We start from the raw sequence: 24283 nt of genomic DNA on the forward strand, positions 1-24283 counted from the left end.
GTCCTCATTTCTAAACTACAACCGTTGCCCAACTAAACCTTTCACACACTCTTGTTCCTGAAAACTAGATCTCCAAAACTGTATTGCTAATGTAACTCCTATATTTAAGGACAGGGACAGAACATGTCAGCAAATTATAGACTAGAGAGCTTAGTAACAATTATGGGAAAAATAATGGAATCTTTAAAAGGTGAGAAGCAGAACATTTTGAAATGAGGGATTCCAGACTGAATAGTCTGCATGGATTTCAAAAACGAAACCCTTGCTTTGTCAACCTTATTGAATTTTTTGAGAAGGTAGCAGAAATAGTAGACATAGACAGTGCAGTAGATGTAATTTAGCTAGATGTTCAAAAGGCTTTTTGATAAATCACTATATGACAGACTAAAAATAAAGTTAGAGAATGTGAACTCAGGGACAATTGGTAGAAAAAGTGGTAATTGGCTTCAAGACAAGGAGCAGCAATACAGTGTGATTAACAAACAGTGCTGGACTACTACTGTTAACAACTTGCATCAACAATTTGGACTTTGCAAACAAAGACCCCATTTCTAAATTTGATAATGACACCAAATAAGGGGCAGTGGTGTTAGTCAATACTGAAGTGGATTGCAACAGAATTGCAGGAGGACATTATTAATAACCTTGCAAAATGGACAAAAATATGGTGAATAAAATTCAACACAAATAATGTGAGGTAGTATGTTGTAGCAGAAAGAATAGATAGATTAATACTTGGAAGGTGCAAGTCTAGATGGGAGAGAAAAAACAATGGTTTCTTGGAGTACAAATAAATCATTGCCAATTCATTAGTAGTTATATCACAGGTTCACAAGGGATAAAAAAGCAAGCTAAGCATTAAGCATTCTGATCAAAGCAAGGGTATTTATTAGAAAAATGTTGCGAGACCAACTGGCATGGTGAAACATTTTATCAAGTTGCATGTACAATACAAAAAAAAAACTTCTGGATTGATTGTGATTTAGTTAATCAAATAAGCTATCTTGGTTGGTGAAGCACAAAAAAGATGATAAACCTACTAATAACTATAAACCCTGTGCCAATTGCTAATACCTATTAACGCTGTACAATGTACTAACTCTTTCTACTTATTTACTGTCCACCATTCCCCATGCTTGTAGATCTTTTAGCTTGTTGTCTACACCTACTTACTCCATCCCGCTCGCAGCTCTGTTCCACTTATTGGCTCCCTTCTGCTCATTGCATCCCTCCTGCTTGCTACCTCTTGTCAACTTTCCATTTCCCCCTCTGATCCTTCAAAAGTCAATCCTCTTGTTCATTTTGTCCCTTCTACTCACCAATTCTCTAATTTGTGACCTTCTTCCCTCTTGCCATTTTCATGTGTAACTGCTAGTGGGCGAGGGGGAAGTTAGAGAGGAAGGAGATGGGGTAAGGTGGATGGCAGGGAGGTGGGCAAAGTTGGGTCAGAAGGAGACAATGAAGCGGAGAGAGATGGGTACAACTTGAGGAAGGATAGATGGGGGAATTTGTGAGGAAGAGAAGTGTATGAGGTAGGTGGAATGAGGAGGCAGAGACAGACATTGTGAAGCTGAGAGAGATGGAGGGGAAAGTGTTTGAAAGAAGGAAGGAGAGAGTGAGAGAGGAGGAAATGAAGGAGAAAGAAGAGAATTAGGGGAATGGGGAAGACTGGAGAGGGAAAGAAAATTGAGAGACAGGGAAAGAGGAATAGAGAGAGGCAGAAGGAGAGATTATGCAGGGAGAGAAGAGAAGGGAGAAGGAACAGTGTAGGAGCAGGACAATCAATGTGTGTGTTAATCCTGGCAATGACCTATACACACTTCAAAGAGCCCAATCACAAAGCAAGTTGGTAAAATAACTCCACAGAAGCCAATATCCCATTACCAAATCACCCATTATTTATACATGGAAAAGTCCTTGACACTGAACCGGCTTCAGAGTGAACAGAACCTCTGATACACCTGTTTACATTTGTCAGCCGAGATGGACTGATTGGGGCTGCTAACCAGGTCCAATCAAGGAAATCGTATTCTATGAGGTCCACCTGGCTGGCCCTGTTATAATCACTACAGGGTAGAAAAACCCAGCCTGAAGGGCCATCTTCTTCTTACTTCCACTTTGTTGTGAATTCCACTAATGCCAGCTCAAAATGTGTCACACCATCTTGCAAAAACTCAATTCCTTAGCTGGTCCCTGGTTCTCTCATCTTAACTCACTGGTGATCAAAATTTCAGGCCTTGTCTCTCTCTTTTCTACCTTAACCAAAAAAGCAGAACAATTAGTTAGCGATACCGTATGGCACTTTTTAATGGCCAATTTTATTAATTATTCTCTTCAATTATTGACTTAACAATTAGAATTGTTAAAAAGTAGCAGCTAATTCACTCCTCCCCGCCTAGTCATAATATAAGCAAAACCTTCGATGTGTGAGACACAGTAATTTAAAAGGGAAAAGGTTTTCAACATGATGTAACTTTTTAAACATTCTACAAGTATAGAGGCTTTTTTTCATTTCAAGGAACATAAGCATGATCTGATTCTTTATATTGGCTGATGAAATAACTAATAGTGTACATCTTTTAACCATTTTTTTTCTGTAGATGTTAATCACTCACCATTTTTCATCCACATTAGACTTGGTGGCGGAATACCACTGGATTCACAAATCAAGCTGATTAGACTTCCTTCTATGACTGTCAGCTTGGATAGTTCATTTAATCCTTGAATACTGGGTGGAACTAAATAACAAGATATAAGTTTGCTTACATAACATGACAACTACACATGGACAGATGTTCTGAGTTATTAATAAGCCACATTTTTTGAGGGGATATAATACAAGTGGAGAAAAATAAATTATTTGTGAACAATTCCAGTCTTCTGTATGAGTAATGCACATTAAATGTTAATACAAGAAAATAAAAGAAAGAAAGTCTGGAAAATTTAGGTAGATTTATTGAAACTCAAGCAAATTTTGTATTAGTTCTACTTCAACTTATTTGAAAAGTTTAACGAAAATCTAATTTCAACTGCCATTCTAAAGCTAAGGCCTTCTATAAAAAAAAGCTTCAACTGGCCTCAACCCAGAGCAGTTGGAATATATTCAATAATTGTATTAGACTAAACTGACAGAAACTGCAATTTTCTGAAGGCATGTGGCCAACTTTTCTTTAGTGACTGAAAGTTTAAGAACAATAACTTTGGATATGGATTTCCAAAAATAACAGCAATGACGCTAAATAACTACGGGACTAACCTTTGTTTCCTTTTTAAAAATCTATTATTGCCTAGCTCACATTAAGCTTCAAGAAAAGCAGCACTGGTCAGTTGCAAATGAAGTCTGGCATTTTAATCCAGTCATTAATCATGTCATCTCAATGATGCCATTTATGTCCTGCATCCTTAAATATCATTAGGTACAGAAAGCAAGAAGTTAAAAATGGGAAAGCACAGAAATGTGTGCTTGAAGAGGCTGTCAAGTTACTTCTCCAACTAGGATTTACATTTATTCTTAAACTAGTATGGTAAATGCAGACTCCAAGAAATCCGATACCAGAAAATGGAATGGTCCTTCACTTGTGTCACCAATATCAGGATCAAGCAATCCTGAGTAGGTTTTTGTCCAGCTAGATGTAAGAGTATGAGTCCCTTGTTACATCACATTGACAACGTGCTTGAAATCTAAGCTCAGAGATGTAAGCCGATACTTCACAAGATAATTAATTTTAATTCCCCAAACTTATTATCTTAGTGGTTTGAGTAATAACTTCAAGATGTCAGAAAACATGTTCTCTAATCCATTTCATTTGGGATTTTAAATTGGATTTTTATTCCATTAGGCTGGATCTTACTTCCTTATTGTTGATAAGATTTTATATTCTCATATCTGGGTCATTCAGCTCCTGACCTCTCGCATTCTTAACTAATCATCTCCTACATGACCCACATTTTCTATGTAAATCACGACATTGTCCGTGACATCAAAGCAACATTGGAATTGATTTTGAGGCAGAAATTGCAACAAAATGGACAGTTTTTCCAGAATATGAAGCCGAAGACTTAATATTCCTTGAGGCTTACAAGTAACTAGACCCTGAACTTCATTTTCATAAAGCCAGCGAGCTGTAGACACAGCTTGCTACTTTGGGCCTTAACAAGATCAGCTGATTCAGATGGTGAACCTGGTCACAGATAATTCCTGGAATAGGGATGGAGGCGAATGGGGGAGATGGGGTGAGTACAAGTTGGCATGCACATGAAGTAATACATTTCTGGCTCCATATTGTGGTAATACAATAGTGTTAAAATATGATCTACCAATATTCAACTTCTACCATTTGATTTTAATATTGGAGATTATTCATAGACTGAAAATGTTTTCTTTAAGAAAATGAAAAAAACGCCAACTTAGATATTCTTAATCAATCCATCTGTTCAGGCATGTTATGATACATATCAGGATCAAGTGGGATCTGAGTGCAGACTTTCTGGCCCAGAGGCAGGGACACTGAGAACACTGAATTAAGGTGGCCACAGTGGTCACCTGACCAGGTTGAGCTACGGTTTTGAAACCAAAGTGAGATAAATAAAGACAATCCAAGCCAAAATTAACATTTTATCAAAAGGCAAAGAAGCTCAGTCAGGTATGAAGAAACCCTTGTCTATTACTTTTGATTTATAACTTTCCCGAAATTTCTTCACATATTTGGATGAAAGTTGCCTTCAGTTTTTGGACAGAGGAAGGAATTGATGCATAACAGTAATACTTGGAAATCCTGCTCGCTCTCTCTCTCTCTTTCCCAGTTTCCTCATCATTATGAAAGCCAGCAGCAGAAATTGGAGATATCCATTCACCAAGAACTCAAGGAGTCTATAAATTTTACTACAGTTGACGAAACAAGGCATCAACTCAATTGTCTTCTCATATTCACTACAACAACTCAAGGACTTTTTAAAAATTCTTCCTTGGTACATCCTTGGTTTAGAGGTTACCCCCTTTTAAAGTTCATAGGACTGTCTATTGGATGTTTTTCTCAGGTTTACTAATTAATAAAATTCTTCTTTTTTCACTCAGGAAAACCTTGTAATTGCCTCCTTAATGTTGATCAGGGCTACGTTTAATTGAAGTGTGATATAGTTTGTATACTAAAGTAGTAAAATATTTGTGGCAACCAACCAAAGGGGTTAAAGAAGAGAGGTGATTCACATCCTTCCTTGCCTGATCATTACAATTGAGGTAAGAATTAAACATCAGCAATTTTGTGTCTGGTAGATGAATGGAGACCCATGCAAATGTACCAATTAACTGGGAAAGACTATGCCAATTAACCAACCTGTAATAGATTATCAGCTTTCCTCATAGAACTTGATTTCTTTCAGATACTAGAATTTTCTCAGCTTGAAGCTTTATACACAGCTTTCAGTATTTCCAACTCAATTTAACCTTTTCCTTGGAGATGCTCCTCCCTCCCAGCCCTAAACCACTTTCACATACAGTAACTCTTTGAATAACCAGGCATTTCAAGGGTAAGAGCTTCTTCTTGCAAACAAATAGACTCCATTCTTTTTCACTGTAAGCCATTCCATTTGCTGGCAAGGATTAATGGAAGCCTGTTGTTGAAGGTACATCAAACCACAAGGTGTGAGGGGGGCTAATCTGCAGACAGGGGAAGGAAAGTTTTGTAATCATGAAAGTATTATACAGAAACTAAGCAAAATTCAAAAACTACAATTTTAAAAAAGTGATCTCACTGTAATATTTACTAGCAAGTTATACAAAATGAAATTATGAAAACCTCTAATCCATTTTTATGCAACAAAGTCAACATACCCCAAACATTTAAGTTGTAATTCTTCTCTGTTTTACCAGCCACGTTTGTGGCTTCACATGTATAACGACCAGCGTCCAGGACTTGAGCAGCCTCAATCTATGAGTTAGGAAAAGTAAGTTAGAGTTCTGGTTGATTATGTACAATGTACAGAATCTGTTAGTTGATTTTTAAAATTTTGATATTTCTATTCAATGCTACAAAATCTAATTCCTCCTCTATTGTGACTGGGGTTTTCTTGCCTGCTTTAAATCATGGTTCAGGCGTTGTCTTTCTAAGTCTGTTAGGTGGGTAGGCCAAGCTCAGTCCAGAGTGGGGTTGTGGGGTTTATGTGAAGACAGTGCCATGGTAGGGACAGTGGAGAAATCAATTGTTGGGATTGGAGGCAGCATGCTGGGATTAAGAAGGGATAATAATTGTGAAGTGGGGAGCAATTCAACATGCAAGGTTGGGAGATGACAGAGCATGAAAGGGCAAGGAATACTGCAGGTAGGGGAAAGCTCAATTGTTGCTACTACCCTGACTTTGATGTTAGTGAAGTGTATAACTATGTTTAACATGTCTAAGCTGTAGCCCTGTACACAACGGGTAACTTTGGGAGAACAGTTAAATAAAAGTTGGCTGAGAATATGGAGATGTTCAAAGCTGATGGTTATGACAGGGAGGGCAAGACAGAAAGAAACATGAAATTTTGGAGGACACTTTAATTGATTGGCTGAGTCTGTGGCTCGCTGCTTGAATCATGACCTGTATTACTTTCCATTGTCAAAATCTCAAGTGCACAATTTAAATGAAAAATGGCTACCACCACACCCAAATTGTGCAGAATAATTTTTCAATCTCCAAAGAAGCAGGTTCTACTTTTGAGTGATAGGAGGTCCTGCAAGAGGCAATAGCATTAAACACACATTCACAGAGTTCAGGATAAAGACATCTGCCATCATATAATTCTGGATATGAACCGCAGATTGAACTATTATGCAAAACATAGTTATCATTCTGAGTTAGAATATTATCTAGGTGCTATGGATGGTTAGTTTCTCTATCTTTATTCTTGTAGTTACAGCTAAAATGACAGTCACTCACACAGCTGATGATGAACAGTGAACATATATTTACACATATGATATTGTAATGACAACATAGTTTCAGCCATGCCACTTATGTGCCATCTGAAGGTTTTCTTTTACCCTTATCTCACTACCCTTACCTCCTCAGCTTAGCACCCACAGATTGGGGATTGTAGGTAGGGTGGAGGTAATGAGGTATATCTGTACAATGACATCAAGTTTACCAAACATTTATTTTTGTAAAGTAATCCAATACCTGATTATTTGCTTTCTTTAAAAAAAAACTTTCCGTTCTTTCTAGCATTTCTTTATTAGTAATGAGGCGATCCTTAATCGCTTTTCTATAACACTCTTCATTGATGTTGATATTTCTCCAGAGTGAATAATTATCAAAACAGCATTCAAAAAGCAGATTTTTTTCAGTTCTTCGGCCCAACAAGTCCACACCCACCCTCCGAACAGCAACCCACCTAGACCCATTCCCCCTTTCACCTCACACTACGGGCAATTTAGCACGGCCAATTCACCTAACCTGCACATATTTGGACTGTAGGAGGAAACCAGAGCACCCAGAGGAGACCTGCGCAGACACAGGGAGAATGTGCAAACTCCACACAGACAGTTGCCTGAGGCAGGAATTGAACCCAGGTCTTTGGTGCTGTGAGGCAGCAGTCTAACCACTGTGCCACCGTGCCACCCATGACTGGACCCAATATCTTTAAACTTCTTTTTCTTCATGGATGCTGCCAGACCTGCTGAGTTTTTCCAGTAATTTCTACTTGTGTTTCTGATTTCCTGCATCTACAGTTCTTTGGTTTTGTTTGTTTAGATTTTTCTTTCCTGAATGGCCTTATATAGGAATTCCTTTAAAATATTAAATGAATACAGTGCCGCATCTGTGCCGATTATATGCTTAACCAGTTTACTTGCCCAATTAACATTCTCATGACTGGTCTGTTTCTTCTTTAGTTGCAGAGTCTTCTTTTTGTGTGGAAATGGTCCAATCTATCAGGATTCTATTTACATTGTCCACGTAAGGCTGTTGATTCAGAAATATCCCCCAAGCTTGATCTGTCTGATAGCCAAACCTATATACTTTAAAGGCTCATAAAGCCTGACTTCCAATTTTGATTTCTGCTTTGACAATGTTTTCAAATTCCCTACTTCACTCCACACACAAAAAAAATCATTCACGTGCATCTCAAAAATGCTTGAAATTTTGCGTACATCAATAAAACATAGCAATGTCTACTTTTAACAGACAAGACAACTTTAATAGACAGAATTTACTGAGAAGTACCAATATCTTGAGGCATAATTTAGGCCATATATATATTTATTTAACTTGCAGTGTGTCCCAACACACTTGATGCCTCTTTTAAAGGGCAAATAAACAATACTTTTGAGCTGAGCACCTTGCAAAAAGCAGCTTTAATTTCAATTGAACATTGGATATAGAACAGCTCTTCAGCCCTCGATATTGTGCTGACCTTTTATCCTATTCTAAGATCACATTAACGTACATATCATCCATGTACTAATGCCCTTAAATGTCCTTAATGTATCTGACTCTTTTACCACCGCTGGCAGTGTATTCCACGCACCCGCCACTCTCTGTGTAAAGAACCGATTTCTGACATCTCCTCTAAACCTTCCCCCAATCACCTTAAAATTATAGCCAAGTGATAGTCATTTCTGTGCTGGGAAAAAGTCTCTGACTATTCACTCTATCCATGACTCTCATCATCTTATACACCTCTATCAAGTCATCTCATCCTTTTTTGCTCTAATGAGAAAAGTCCTAGCTCCCTCAGCCTTTCTCAGATGACATGCCCTCCAGTCCAGGTAGCATCCTAGTAAATCTCCTCTGCACCCTCTCTAAAGCTTCCACATTCTTCCTTTCATGAGATGACCTGAACTAAATGCTGAACTAAACCAAGTGTGGTCTAACCCAGGGCTTTAAAGAGCTGCAGCATAACCTCGCAGCTCTTAAATTCAACCCCCCTGCTAATAAAAATCTAACACACCAAACACCTTCTTAACCCTATCAACTTGGGTGGCAACTTTGATGGATTTCTGGACATGGACCCCAAGATCCCTTTATTCCTCCACATAGCCAGAAATCCTGCCTTTAACCCTGTATTCAGATTTAACTTTGCAAAATGAATCACTTCACACTTTTCCAGGTTGAACTCCATCTGTCACTTATCAGTCTAGTTCTGCATCCTGTCACTGTCCTGTTGCACCCTACAACAGCCCTCCACACTATCCATCACTCCACCAACTTTTGTGTCATCAGTAAACCTACTAACCAGCCTTCCACTTCCTCATCCATCTCATTTATAAAAATCACAAAAACACAATTGATCTATATTTCCAAGTATTTGTTGTGAACAAAGCTGGGAATATTTTAAACACTGTTTTTCCTGCTGCAGGTTCTTCTGCTGCCCCCTTTTTGGCACCTCCCTGTACATCCCAAATCACCCACGTTTGTAATTCTTCCTGTTTGACATCTTTAATTAACTTGTCTTCTAACTTGTTTGGAAAGTCTTAGTGCTTACAATCACGTGGGGTTCTGTTCCTGATGTACTATATTTATGGTCTGAGTTAAACTATGCTCTCTAGCCTTATGCTACCTGCCCCTTCCTACTTACAACATATCTTTCAACTGCTAACAATCTCTTTCTCGGGACATGTTCACTCCCAGACCCATTGGTTAAGCTTGCACTGCATTATAATTTACATTTTTAAAAAGTGTAATGTTTCCAATTCATGGACTTAACCGTTTTGCCCATCATCCTATTGCAAGCAACCACCAGCATCCCCTGCTCTATTGATAATAGTTACTTTTCTTCGTTCACTCACTGCTTCTAATAAGTATTTAATTTTAGTATCCATTTTTGCGGTTGTGCTTTGGGACCAATAGCCTTGTCCATCAGGCACTGTGATATTTTGATCTTCAAAATATAATTGGTGTGGGAAGTCTTTAGCTCCTCTTCACTTTATAGAACCTGCAAATTTGTAATCTGTATGAAACAACCTTGAAAAATGTATTCAAACAATCTGGTTCCCATGCTGTACAATTATTCATTTTCTATCTCTGCCCAAAGCCTTTCTCCAGTTTATAAGCCTTTCCACCCGTCTTACAATAAACCATATTCCCTGTTTTAAACAAGTTTCTAATGGCCTTACACCTTACCTTAAGTTCACCACATTCTCATCATGGTTTTGGCTTTAATGAAAGCTTTGCTGTCTATATGCAATACATTCAAATGTTCTGAAAAAGTAGAGCTAATTCCAGTACCCTTCCCAAGGTACTGAACTGTTTTGAGGAAAGTCACAGGGCCCGCAATGTTAACTATTTCTCTTCACAGATGCTGCCAGACCTCAGAACTTTTCCAGCAATTTCTGTTTTTGTTTCTAGGTTAAGGGGGGGTCAGTTAGCTCAGTTGGCTGGTCAGCCAGTTTACAACGTAGAGTGATGCTAACAATGTGGGTTCAATTCCAGAACCAGCTGAGGTCATCATAAAGGACTCTCCTTCTCATCCTCTCCCCTTGTCTGAAGCATGTTAAACCAGAATCAGTCATCTCTGTCTAATGAGACACTAGCCCTATGGTCCAGTCAGGCTAAGGCAATTTTATCTTTACACCAATGATGGCCTACTTAATAACAACAGCATTTCACTGGATTCTACATTCATCATAAAATAATTCTGGCTATTGTACAAAGAATAATCCCTCTTTTCAAAAGGTGTTAATGTATTATTACCCCCAAAGCTGAAAATGGAACAATCAATGGAACAAATTTCCTGAATTTGTTAAAGTCCAAACATATCATAAGTTGTCAATAATAACCTTGATATAAAATTTATTCATGAACGTTAACAATCTGTCTAAACTTTCATCGGGCTTTGATTCCCAAAAGATTGTTTTGTTTCTTATTTATGTTGCAGTTGTACAGGGCAGAGACCACTTTTAGAGCATTGTGTACAGTTCTGGTTACCCAGCTATAGGAAGGATATTGTTAAATTGGATATTATTAAGTCAGAAAATATTTATAAGGATGTTGCCATGACTGGAGGGTTTGAGTCATCAGGAGAGGCTGGATAGACTGAGATTTTTTTCACTGGAGCATGGGAGGTTGAGGGGTGACCTTTTGGAGGTTTATAAAATCATGAAGGGCATAGATAAGGTAACTACCAAAGGTCTTTTCCCTATACATTACTGATCTAGATGAAGGAACCGAGGGCATTCTGGCTATGCTTGCAGATGATACAAAGATAGATGGAGGGACAGATAGCATTGAGGAGGTGGGGAGGCTGCAGAAGGATTGAGATGGGTTCAGAGGGTGGGCAAAAAAAGTCGCAGATAGAATACAACTTGGGAAAGTGTGGGATCGTGCTCTTTAGTCAGAAGAATAGAGGCATATGTTATTTATTAAATGGGAAGAAAATTCAGAAATCTGAGGTGCAAAGGGACTTGGGAGTTCCTCTTAAGGTAAACGTGCAGGTTGGGTCAGTAGTTAGGAAGGCAAATACAATGTGGGCGACTAGCATATGAAAGCAGGGATGCACTTTTGAAGCTGTAAAAAGCTCTGATTAAACCACATTTAGAATATTCGGAGCAATTTTGGGCCCTATACCTCAGGAAGAATGTAATGCTTCTGGAGCAGGTCCAGAGGAGGTTCACGAAAATGATCTCAGGAATGAAAGGCATAACATATAAGGAGCATTTGAGGACTCTGGGTCAATACTCAGTGGGATTTAGAGGATATGGGGGGATTTAATTGGAACTTAGAATACTGAATGAGCTGGACAGACTGCACATTTGGAAGATGTTTCCATTAGCAGGAGAGACTGGGACCCAAGGGCACAGTTTCAGAGTAAAGGGAAGACCCTTTAGAACAAAGATGAGGAGAAAGTTCTTCAGCCAAAGAGTAATGAATCTATGATGTCATTGCCACAGAAGGCTGAGGAGGCCAGGTCACTGAGTATATTTAAGACAGAGATAGATAGCTTCTTGATTGTCAAGGAGATCAAAGGTTATGGGGAGAAAACGGCAGAATGGGATTGAGAAAGTTATCAACCATGATTGAAATGCGGAGCAGACTCAATAGGCCTAATTTCTACTCCAATATCTTATGGTCTTATAGCTTAGAAGAGTTCAAAATTACAGGGCATATTTTTAAGGTGAGAGGAAAAACATTTAAAAGGAACCCCATGGATAATCTTTTCCACACAGAGGGTGGTTTGTATGCGGAATGAACATCCAGAGGAAGTGGTAGATGCAGATACAGTTACAACATTTAAGAGACATTTGGACAGGTACATGAAGAGGAAAGGTTTTGAGGGATATGAGCTAAAGGCAGGCAAGTGTACCAGTTTAGCTTGGGAAACTTGGGTGACATAGATGAGTTGGACCAAAGGGTCTGTTTAGGTGCTGTACAACTCTATGACTTGTGCTTCTGTTTTGTAGTTTAAGTGCCAAGGCCATACCATATTACTTCTTTAGTAAAGAAGTAACTCAGGTCCATTGATCATGTGCTTCACATTCAGAAAACAGGGTTGGATAATCATACTCCAAAACATTACATTTTGATTCAACCATCCTCTGGGTTTCAGACAAAATCCAGGCATACATTTCTTAGTTAGAGCTATATTTCAACCAACTACATACCATAAATCTATCTGGAAAACTTTTCTTTATATATACAGTACTTGAATCCAATTAAAGTTGACAAGGCACTGAGACTAAATGAGATGACCGGAAGGATTTTGAAGGAAGTGACAGAGGAAATTGCATGGGCAATGGTCATAATTTTAAGTCTTCCCTAGACTTAGAAAGTACCAGAAGACTGGAAAATTGTAAACAAATGGCATGATCAAGAAAGCCCAGCAATTATAAATCAAGGTTAGTTTAACAGCTGGGGAAGATTCTAGAGACAATTATTCGAGATAGGATTAGTAGCCACATGGAAAAAGGTGGATTGATTACGAAAAGTCGGCATGGTTTTCTATAGCAGAAATGGTGTTTAATTTGGAGGTTTTTCTTGGAAGAGTTAGTGGAAAGGCTTGGTGTGAGACAAACTGTTGATGTGGCGTATATGGACTTTCAGGAAGTGTCTGATATAGTGCCACACAGTAGACTTGTGGGGAAAATTACAGGCCATGGAATAAAAGGGCCAGTAATTGGTTGAGTGAAAGGAAACAGAATAAAAGTCAATGGATATTTTTGCGATTGGGGAAGATTTGTAGTGCAGTTCTGCAGAGGTAGTACTGAAATCCTTGCTTTTCCAGATATATATTAATGATGTAGATCATGGTATAAAGGGGACAATTTAAACATTTCCAGATGACATAAAGCTTGGAAGTATTGTAAAATGTGAGAAGGACATTGTTGAACTCCAGAAGGATAAATAGGTGGTAGAGTAGGCAGATAGGTTGCAGACTTTCAATGCAGAGAAACAAGAGGTGATGCATTTTGGTCAGAACAACACTGGAAGCCAATACAAAATACAGTTCTAAAGGGGCTGTTGGAGCAGAAGGACCTTACTGTATACGTGCATAGATATTGAAGATGACAAGACAGCTGGAGAGAGTAATAAATAGAGCATACAATATTATTAATATGGGAAAAAGTACAATAGAATGAGATGATATTGAAATTGTACAAGATATTCATTAGACCTCAATTGGAGCACTGTGTACAATTCTGTGCAGCACATTATAGGAAGGATTTGAATGCATTGTAGAGAGTACATTTAAATGCATTGTGGAGAGTACAGTAGCAAAATCATGCACAAGCTGGGTAGAGCAGACAGGAAGAAGTTGTTTGCGTTTGTAAAAGGTACAAGAATGAAAGGTCATAGAATTAAAAAGTGGTGTGCAAAAGAATCATGGTTGATTTGAAAAAAATCACTTGCACTCAGCAAGTAGTTAGCATATGCATAGCCTGAAAGTGTGGCGGAGGCAGGTTCAATTGCGGCATTCAACAGCACTAGAGATTATTTCAGTAGAAATAACATACAAGTGTATGTAGATAAAGCAGAAAATTGGCATTAGGTTATCATGTTCATTTGAAGAGCCAGTGCAGGCATGAAGGACCGAATTTCCTCCTTCCCTACTGTAAGACATCTGCGATTCTGTAATTCAATTAACTAATTAGCTCACAACACTCGTCTTCTTTGTTACCTTTAACTCCTAGATATTTAGCATCCTATTAACAGCACTAGATACTTACACAAGATAGGTGTGGGGACATAAGTTGCAAGCTAACACATTTCTTAGGTACTAATCAAGTTAAGAAGAATACCACCAAAGCAAATGGTATCACAAAATGCTTCTGAGTAACATTCACAATCACAGAATTGTTACAGTGCAGAAGGGTGCCTTTGGCCCATTCTGCCTGCATCGCTTGTACTACTTAGTGCCAATCTCCTACCTTTTCCCCATATCTCCACTTCTATCTTGTATGCTTCAATTAAAACTGCACCCATGACATTTCCAGGCAGTGCTTGCCATACCCTAACTACTCAATGCTTGAAAACATTTTTTTCGTAAATCGTTCTTGCTTCATTTGCACGTCACTTTAAAATCCATGCCCTCTTGTTCTTTTTTTTTGTTTCACAAGGGCGAACGGTTTCTCTCTATCCAACCAGCTCATGATTTTGAAAACCTCTATCAAATCTCCGTCACACCTTCTTTCAAAGAAGAACAGTCTCAATTTCTTCAATCCATCTTTACAATTAAAGTTTTTCATTCCTGGAATCATTCTTGTAAATTACCTCTACACTCTCCAATGAATCACATCCTTCCTATAATGTGGCACCAACAATTGTAAACAATATTAGCCCATAGACATCTGTCAGATTAGTAGTAAAACTAATAGTGATTAGATTACTTACAGTGTGTAAACAGGCCCTTCGGCTCAACAAGTCCACACCGACCCGCCAAAGCACAACCCACCCAGACCAATTCCCCTATATCTAACACTACAGGCAATTTAGCATAGACAATTCACCTAACCTGCACATTTTTGGACTGTGGGAGGAAACCGGAGCACCTGGTGGAAACCCACGCAGACACTGGGAGAATGTGCAATCTCCACACAGTTAGTCGCCTGAGGCAGGAATTGAACCCAGGTCTCTGACACTGAGGCAGCAGTGCTAACCACTGTGCCGCCCATCCTAATGATTAGATTAGATTACTTACAGTGTGGAAACAGGCCCTTCGGCCCAACAAGTCCACACCGACCCTCTGAAGAGCAACCCACCCAGACCCATTCCCCTACACCTAACACTACGGGCAATTTAGCATGGCCAATTCACCTAACCTGCATATTCTTTGTGACTGTGAGAGGAAACCGGAGCACCTGGAGGAAGCCCACGCAGACACGGGGAGAGTGTGCAAACTCCACACAGATAGTTGCCTGAGCTGGGAACTAAACCCGGATCTCTGGTGCTGTGAGGCAGCAGTGCTAACCACTGTGCCACCGTGTCACCCCAACTCTTGACCTACTCTTGGGAAATAAGGTAGGGCAGGTGACTGAGGTGTCAGTGGGGGAGCACTTTGGGGCCAGCGACCATAATTCTATTCGTTTTAAAATAGTGAAGGAAAATGATAGACCAGATCTAAAAGTTGAAGTTCTAAATTGGAGAAAGGCCAATTTTGACGGAATTAGGCAAGAACTTTCCAAAGCTGATTGGGGCAGATGTTCACAGGCAAAAGGGCGGCTAGAAAATGGGAAGCTGTCCATCGTGTTTGCTGTTATTTCATACTCAAATGTTGCAACAACTAACAGTCTGAGCAATTTCATGGTTGAACACAGATATCTAAAGTTTGTCGATTTTGATCCTTTGGCTCAGTGGTAGTGTACCAGATTCCACATCAGGAGATGACCTGAGTTCAAGCCCTACTTGCTCCAGAGGTGTGTATTAACATCTCTGAACATGCTGAGTACAAAATCTCCAGTAATCTAAAGGCTTTTTGTACTGAATTGCACTGCTTCACATTTAGCCTTCTGTGAACAGGTTCCCTGTTAATCTTGTTTTGCTGTATTTGTGGATAGATACAATATGTAACTCTTGCCAGTTTAAGCCGCCTTTTGGAGACATGCTAATTGATAAGTATAGACAGCTAACTTCTTTGGCATTGAAAACAGATGGTTACAAGTGCAGAGTTTGTTTCTTTTTGTTTTAATTGTTATTGGATTTATAAAAAAAGTAATTTTATTTTGGAATATTATTTTTTAGTCTGTTTTCTCTCTCTTATTCAATTCACTCTTTCTTTCCCTTTATTACTCTTTCTATACTTCACATGCCAGAGGATAACTAAAAAGGAAATACGCAAAGAAAAAATAAGGTACGAAGGTAAACTGGCCAAAAACATAAAGGAGGATAGTAAAGGGTTTTTTAGGTGTGTGAAAAGAAAAAAAAGGTTAAGCCTAAAATTGGGCCCTTGAAGACAGAAACAGGTGAATTTATTACGGGGAACAAAGAAATGGCAGAAGAGTTGAATTGGTACTTTCAATCTGTCTTCACTGGGGAAGACACAAGCAATCTCCCAGATGTAATAGTGACTGAAGGACCTGAACTGAAGGGAATTTATATTAGGCAGGAAATGGTGTTGGAGAGACTGTTAGGTCTGAAGGCTGATAAGTCCCCGGGATCTGATGGTCTGCATCCCAGGGTACTGAAGGAGGTGGCTTGAGAAATCGAGGATGGATTGGTGACCATTTTCCAATGTTCTATAAATTCAGGATCAGTTCCTGCGGATTGGAGGGTGGCTAATGTTGTCCCACTTTTTAAAGAAAGGAGGGAGAGAGAAAACAGAGAATTATAGACCTCAGTCTGGGAAAAATGCTGGAGTCAATTATAAAGGATGAAATTACGACACAGCTGGATAGCAGTAACAGGATAGGTCAGAGTCAGCATGGATCTATGAAGGGGAAATCATGCTTGACTAATCTTTTGGACTTTTTTGAGGATATAACTCTGAAGATGGACAAGGGAGATCCAGTGCATGTAGTGTACCTGGACTTTCAGAAAGCCTTTGATAAAGTTCCACATAGGAGGTTAGTGAGCAAAATTAGGGCACATGGTATTAGGGGCAAAGTATTGACATGGATTGAAAATTGGTTGGCTGACAGGAAACAAAGAGTAGTGGTAAACAGCTCCCTTTTGGAATGGCAGGCGGTGACCAGTGGGGTACCACAGGGATCAGTGCTGGGACCGCAGCTTTTTACAATGTACATTACTTTTAATACCTTCATCTATATCATTAATGTTAGCAAATTTGCTGATGACACAAAGCCGGGTGGCAGGGTAAAATGTGAGGAGGATGTTAGGAGAATACAGGGTGACGTGGACAGGCTTGGTGAGTGGATGGATGCATGGCAGATGCAGTTTAATGTGGATAAATTAGTGGTTATCCACTTTGGTGGCAAGAACAGGAAGGCAGATTACTACCTAAATGGAGTCAAGTTAGGTAAAGGGGCAGTACAATGAAATCTAGATGTTCTTATACATCAGTCAATGAAAGCAAGCATGCAGGTACACCAGGTAGTGAAGAAAACTAATAGCATGCTGGCCTTCATAACAAGAGGGATTGAGTATAGAAGCAAAGAGGTCCTTCTGCAGCTGTACAGGTGAGACTGCACCTGGAATATTGTGCGCAGGTTTGGTCTCCAAATTTGAGGAAAGACATTCTGGCTATTGCGGGAGTGCAGCGTAGGTTCATGAGGTCAATTCCTGGAATGACGGGACTATCTTATGTTGAAAGATTGGAGCGACTGGACTTGTATACGCTTGAGTTTAGAAGGTTGAGAGGTGATCTGATTGAGACGTATAAGATTACTAAAGGATTGGACAGTCTGGAGGCAGGAAGCATGTTTCCGCTTGGGTGAGACCAGAACCAGAGGACACAGTTTAAAAATAAGGGGTAGGCCACTTAGAACAGAGTTGAGGAGAAACGTCTTCACCCAGAGAGTGGTGGGTGTACGGAATGCTCTGCCCAGAAGGCTGTGGAGGCCAAGTCTCTGGATACTTTCAAGAAAGAGTTGGATAGAGTTCTTAAGGATAGTGGAATCAAGGGTTTTGGGTTAAAGCAGGAAGAGGATACTGATTGAGGATGATCAGCCATGATCATAATGAATGGTGGTGTTGGCTCAAAGGGCAGAATGGCCTACTCCTGCACCTATTGCCTATTGTCTATGCCATTGAATTCATCTGCTCTAATGTCCATTTCCTTCTCAATCCTTTAATTGTACATTATTTCAATCTGATTGGTTAAGAGGTAACACACTGCTTGCACTGCTTACTTAGGTCCTTGAGTCCACTTTTCCTCACTCAGCATGATAAACATATATCTTCAATGTCTAAAAACCTGAATGTACAGGAGTAATCCTAATTAGCAACAAACATTGTTAGACGTTCTACTACAATAAATCATATCTTAATACTTTGAAACTAAATGTTTGCAAACCAAACCATCCACAGCTTGCAAATAGAAGTAGCTAACATTTAATATTATTGCTAGACATTTAATATTATTGCCAGAGTTCAGTATAAAGATATTTAATACATGAATTTTCTTAACTGATTCTTTGACCAAATCTTCTTACTCACTATTTCAGGTAAAATTTCTGATAATTAGGTTAAAGATAATGAGATTACAATCAATGAAATCAAAATGACAACTGCAGAAATACAATTATAGGTTATTTAAACAAAATCAATTTACTTTAGATACTCTTCTGACATTAATATCATTTTTTTCTCTGAGTATGCTCAACCATGATTCAGAAATATTAAGATGCCTGTAAGTTTCATTCGTGGTACCGTACAAGGATTGCAATTCATTTAAACTCTCCAAGTTACCACAGCATTCTTACGTCTACTTGATTTGATTTTGTCTTTGATTTTACAGCATTCACATGAGCATAATGAATGGTCTCAACCTAATGGGGGCAGGTATCAGAATAAGAGAAAATGGGATTATCAATGTAAAATGGCAACACTTCAAAGAAACCTTTCCATTAGCTATTTTATTCAGGATTCTACAATCAACACTAGGCTATTCACAAAGAATGATTGCAAGAGCATACTCACAGAAAAGGGAAAAATATGCTTAGAAAGGATGTCTCCAGTGGATGTTAATCTTATGATTTACCTTTAAAGTACTTCCATCATCAGAAACTGTAAGCCCCTGCTTCTTGAGCAGAGGTTTTCCATCTTTTAGCCAGCTGAGAGTTGGAGGAGGGATTGCATTACTTTGACACTTCAGCACTATACCTTGGTTGATGATGACAGTAGCATTTTGTTCTTCTCCCATAATATTTGGTGGAACTGAAAAAAAGTTACATTACTCATTGCGTTGCATCCATACTCTTGCTGTATAGTCTTGAATAAAGTGACACACATTTATTTTGTGCTTAATGAAACCAAGTTAAAGGCACCAGAATCAGTTCTAGAAACAAGCTTCAATGTACTGTATGCTGATGCATTTCTGAATACAGGCCTGAACAGCATGTTTCTAATTTATATTATGCATGTTTGCATATAGGACATGAGTAAGAAATGTTTACTCCCTCAAATACTACTTCGTATAATATAAAATATCAATACTAAATAAACATGCGAAACATTGATTTGAGTGGGGTGTGAGAGACCAGAAAAAGTGGCATTTGTTTCTGGATCCAACAGCATGTCTGTTTCCTATTAGTCACATGAGGACAATCATTGATCAGCAAAGATTTAAAGCTGTTTCTCCTCACCTTCATTGGAATTAATTTCTCAAGATGCATCATTTTGAAGAATAAAATAAAACCAAATGAATTAAATATAAATAAAATGCATAGTCATTTTTGGAATAACTGAATATTTATAGCAGTCTTGGAGAAAACTAACATTGTTACAGATCTGGAAAGCAGCATTCACCTCACTGCCTGATATACTTCATTTATAGAAGTGCAAAATTAGAGCTTGATGTTTTTCAGCTGAATTTGTTAGATTCATTCAATTTCTCTGAATTTAAAATTACTTAGTTTGAATCATTGGATAAAACACAAAAACAACCTTATATAAATATATATATATATATATATATAATTATATATCTCATATAATTTGGAGACATGGTAATTCACTGGTTAAGGTTCAGGTTGCTTGTTATTGAGCTGTAGGTTGCACCAAATAAAATGATCACCAGACCTAAAAGGTCTATGTTTTTCTACGTCAAATTTTACTTGATGACCATTAGGCAAAATGCTTTGAAATGGTTTAGTAAACCAAACTTGCTACATAAATGTAAGCTTTTGTTGTTGAGAATAGATATGAGACAAGGTGATTCAAATCAATATTCCCTAAGACCTAATGCCCAAGCAACAATCTGAAAGAAGGCCATATATAAGTCAGCCTCTTTAAATCACTGTGACAGCTTGTCAATGGAAACAAATTGAAGGGGCTGTTCACTTATATAAATCACCCACACTCTCCAAGAAATGCTCGAGCTAGTATCGCTTCAGATTCATATTAAAGACCAATTCAAGTTTTGCATTGATAGTTTACAAATATGTTTTCAAAGTCAACAATCCTTCCTGTTAATCTTCATTTTTGTTTTTCCTCATGTTTTTCCCCATGTTTTCACATATCTGAGGTTAATAATTATCAGAACAGAATGATAGAGCATTTCTGGCACAAAGGAAGCCATTCAGCCTGCCAATCATTGTGACCAAAATTGTAGATTCCTCCACAACTGGTGCCAGTGAATGTCTGTACTCAAAGATCCAAAAGGATGATTTGAGTAGGATCTGCCGATGTAGGCAATTCCTTCTCACTTTCAGCGCTATGTGTTTTATCATTTCGTGGTTTGGGCAGTCTTTCATGAAACTAACATGAAAAATTAAAATGGATCTGCAATAGTAACTGATCCTGCAGTTATATTAACAACTATCACAATTGCTACAGCCTAGTATTGATTAGGTGACAATATTCAGTCTATTGATTAGATTATCTTTTCATGGTTAAGGTTCAAAACATTCTTAAAGCATTCAAATAATGGATTCAACCAAGAGATGTTAAAAGAAACTGCAAATAAATCTGTGAAACATGTTCCAGGTTTTGGTAAGAAAATACTTCCTAAAGTAAATCAATGCTTCTTCGTGCACTGCCAGCAACTTAAATGAAATAAAACAAAGTATTAGAAGGCTCAAGAGATAACAGCGTTCTGGACTTGTTAGCAAAAATAAAAGAGAGCTATTGACTCAAGAGTTCTAACAGCTGGCAATGCTGTTGGCCACATTAATCAATACTGAGTTGGTGCATGTTCTGCTCAGTATTAAGCAGAACTGAACAAGCAATCTCTGGTTGCACTGAATGTGCTTGCTAGGCATCTAAACTACAGCTGTGTGAAAAATAACTTTTCTTTAGATTTCAAAATATATATACAATGACAATGGCCAGTCATGTTTATTAGTAATCCCAAAGACCTTCACCCTTTGAGGCCTGAAATGCTCAATCTGAATAGCAAAAGCATCACCAACCTTTACACAGTGCCTTAAGTACGAGTTGAAGCAGTGAAATATTTTTCACAAAACACATGCCAGATTATAAAAAGATCAAAGTCTTTGTCGAAATTATTTTCTTTTTAGAGTAAAATCATACTGCAAATGAGAGCAAACATTTTAAAATGAAATTGGCTGTCATAAATAGGGCATGACACAGTGATTAGCACTGCTGTCTCACAGCACCAGGGTCCCAGGTTCGATTCCAGCCTCGGGCGACTGTCTGTGTGGAGTTTGCACATCCTCCACGTGTCTGCGTAGGTTTCCTCCGGGTGCTCCGGTTTCCTCCCACAGTCCAAATATGTGCAGGTTAGGTGAATTGGCCATGCTAAATTGCCCATAGTGTTAGGTGCATTAGTCAGAGGGAAATGGGTCTGGGTGGGTTACTCTTCGGAGGGTCAGTGTGCACTTGCTGGGCCGAAGGGCCTGTTTCCACACTGGAGAGAATCTAATCTAATCTAAAATGTGTCTGTTTAGCTCCAACTTCACCAAATCATAAATAGTACTTAGAGGGGCTCAACAGGGTAAATGCAGGAAGGGTGTTCCCCCCTGCTGGGGTCTAGACTCAACTGACAGTCTCAGAATAAGGAGCAGCCCACTTAGAACGAGAAGAAAGGGGTATTTCTTCACTTAGGGGATGGGGAACCTTTGGAATTCTCTCCCCAAATAAGGCTATGGAGGATCAGGCATTATTCAGCTATGTTCAAGATTGAGACTGATAGGTAACTAGATAACAAAGACATCAATGATATGGAAACAGCACAGGGAAACAGCATTGACATAAAAGGTCAACCATGATCTGGTTAAATGATGGAAAAGGCTCAGGGAGCCAAATAGCTTAAATCTGCTATTTTCTTATATACCATTTCAAACAAAAATTATATTTCAATTGTTCAATGAACATATTAGCAGGCAGCAGCACACATTAGATCATCACCACATTACATAAAGTGGATGATTTAAACAGGTCAGTCTGATATCAGGAGCAACAAGGGGGCATGTACATAACATAAAACAAAGAACTGCAGATGCTGGAGATCTGAATATCTTCAATATATATTACATCTATATTTAGTCACCAAGTCTCTGTGACATCTCCGATACTACATTTTTATGGTATGAACTGATTTCAATCAGCTGAGATCAAGGATTCAATTATGGACATTCAACTGCCTCCCTCCTTCCCATTCATTAGTTTGGCAAACTGGTTAGCTTTATCTCAAACAGGCTCATACAAAATACCCAAGATATTTATTTTCCCAATGGCAAACTTTTGGTTTATTCATATGAAGTTCTCCAAAACAACCCCATCAGTTCTACTATGTCATTTCCAGTGTTAAGAGTTTTGTAGGATACAAGTAGATTGATATTACATGGCACTGAGTTAATGTAAAGTTTTGCATAACATTGATGTATGAAAAATGAACTGTAAATTCTGTACTTTTTAAGTACAATATGAAACTGCATATTTTAAAAAGGCTTTCTGTGTGAAATATATTCTCAGATTATATGTCTTTACCTCCAATTGCTTCCATGGAATATGGAGCAGGTTCAAACAAGTTCAATGGAGTTTCGGCTCATGTTGGGAACAGCTGACAAAAAAAAACTTGTTCACACTCCAGCTGTTATTCAGCTTAAATCAGGAGGGTCCCAAATGCTTATGCCTGCTCAATTCATCCTTACACATGCCTTCATTCAGTCTACGCAGTTTGAAGTATTAGGCTACCACTGGATGGATTGCTTTTTATTTGCTACTTAAATCCAATTTCCTGTTGATATTTATAACAGGCAAATGCAGAACAAACTTCAATTCCCTATCCAGGGGTAAAAGTGCTCATAATCCTTAATGTTATCAAATGCACCATTTGCACAAAATGTTTCAGTATAAGCAGTAACATGTGAATTTGCAGCTGGAATGTAAACAGGATGATGGGGTGAGTACTCAAAATACTGACAGGCACGTCATTAGTCTAAGAAGGTTTACGTTTTAGGAAGAGCTGTGACTTGTCTGACATTTCAACATTGCACATAGCCTGGGTAAGATCTGCTCTACATGGCACTTCCAGAATCCTGTTTGCACTTGAACTTAAAAATGAGTTAATCATCACGGTTTTCTATAGTACTGCGTCTCCCTCCTTTTTGGCTACTTAATTTCTAACAACATACCATCAATAGTGAAAAGAAAAGATAGTGTTAGATTGTTCTTACACAGACTTCCAGACTTCATAAGCATTTAGACGCTGATATTACTGAATCAACTTAAAGGCAAAATAGAGTTGTTAAGAAATCTGGAGGAAAAGGCTAGAGTTGAGATGAAACATGACTCACCCATCCCCAAGTCTCCTTAGAGGCTGAGAAGACCTAACAGGATAAGAAAACTTGTTCCAAGAAATTGCCTAGCCAGTCATCCAAGGCATATTTCATCACTTTAGAAAGGACATGCTTTTGCAAGTTTGAGTACAAATTTCTTCCCTACTACCTAGCAAATCATTAATATGGTGTACTACCAATATGATTCGTGTACTATTGGATCTGCATTTGTTCTCAAGCAACCTTGACTGACAACACAGGTTAGTGTTTACCTTTGAACTTCCATATTTAAAGTCATAATCAAAATCTGCCAGGTACATTGCCCATCTTTGCGTTCTCTTGACTATAAGTGCTCATAAGTCTTCGGGTGGGCCCAGTAAAGTTGTTAACAATTTACTATCCATACTGAGTAGAAACTTGTGGTCGTATAGTTGCAACTAAAATTTGTTCAGTGCAAACCCAATGGCTAACATTTCACATTCATTCTGAAGATATTTCCTATATCTTTGATAGCAC

The 24283-nt window shown here is 38.5% G+C and overlaps 1 protein-coding gene across 3 annotated transcripts in view; it reads right to left on the minus strand.

The window, feature by feature from the left end:
- The window catches only part of hmcn1 (hemicentin 1), a 597300-nt gene that overhangs the window by 218583 nt on the left and 354434 nt on the right, over positions 1 to 24283 (minus strand). For all 3 annotated transcript variants that reach the window (XM_072573640.1, XM_072573638.1, XM_072573641.1), the window contains exons 41-43: positions 19066 to 19241; positions 5831 to 5927; positions 2616 to 2738 (exon numbers count right to left, since the gene is read on the minus strand). In XM_072573640.1, coding sequence (XP_072429741.1) covers positions 2616 to 2738; positions 5831 to 5927; positions 19066 to 19241 — 396 coding nt within the window. The remainder of the gene's footprint in view (positions 1 to 2615; positions 2739 to 5830; positions 5928 to 19065; positions 19242 to 24283) is intronic.

Source organism: Chiloscyllium punctatum, chromosome 7 (assembly GCF_047496795.1).
Source record: "Chiloscyllium punctatum isolate Juve2018m chromosome 7, sChiPun1.3, whole genome shotgun sequence".
In the NCBI taxonomy this organism is placed as follows: Eukaryota; Metazoa; Chordata; class Chondrichthyes; order Orectolobiformes; family Hemiscylliidae; genus Chiloscyllium; species Chiloscyllium punctatum.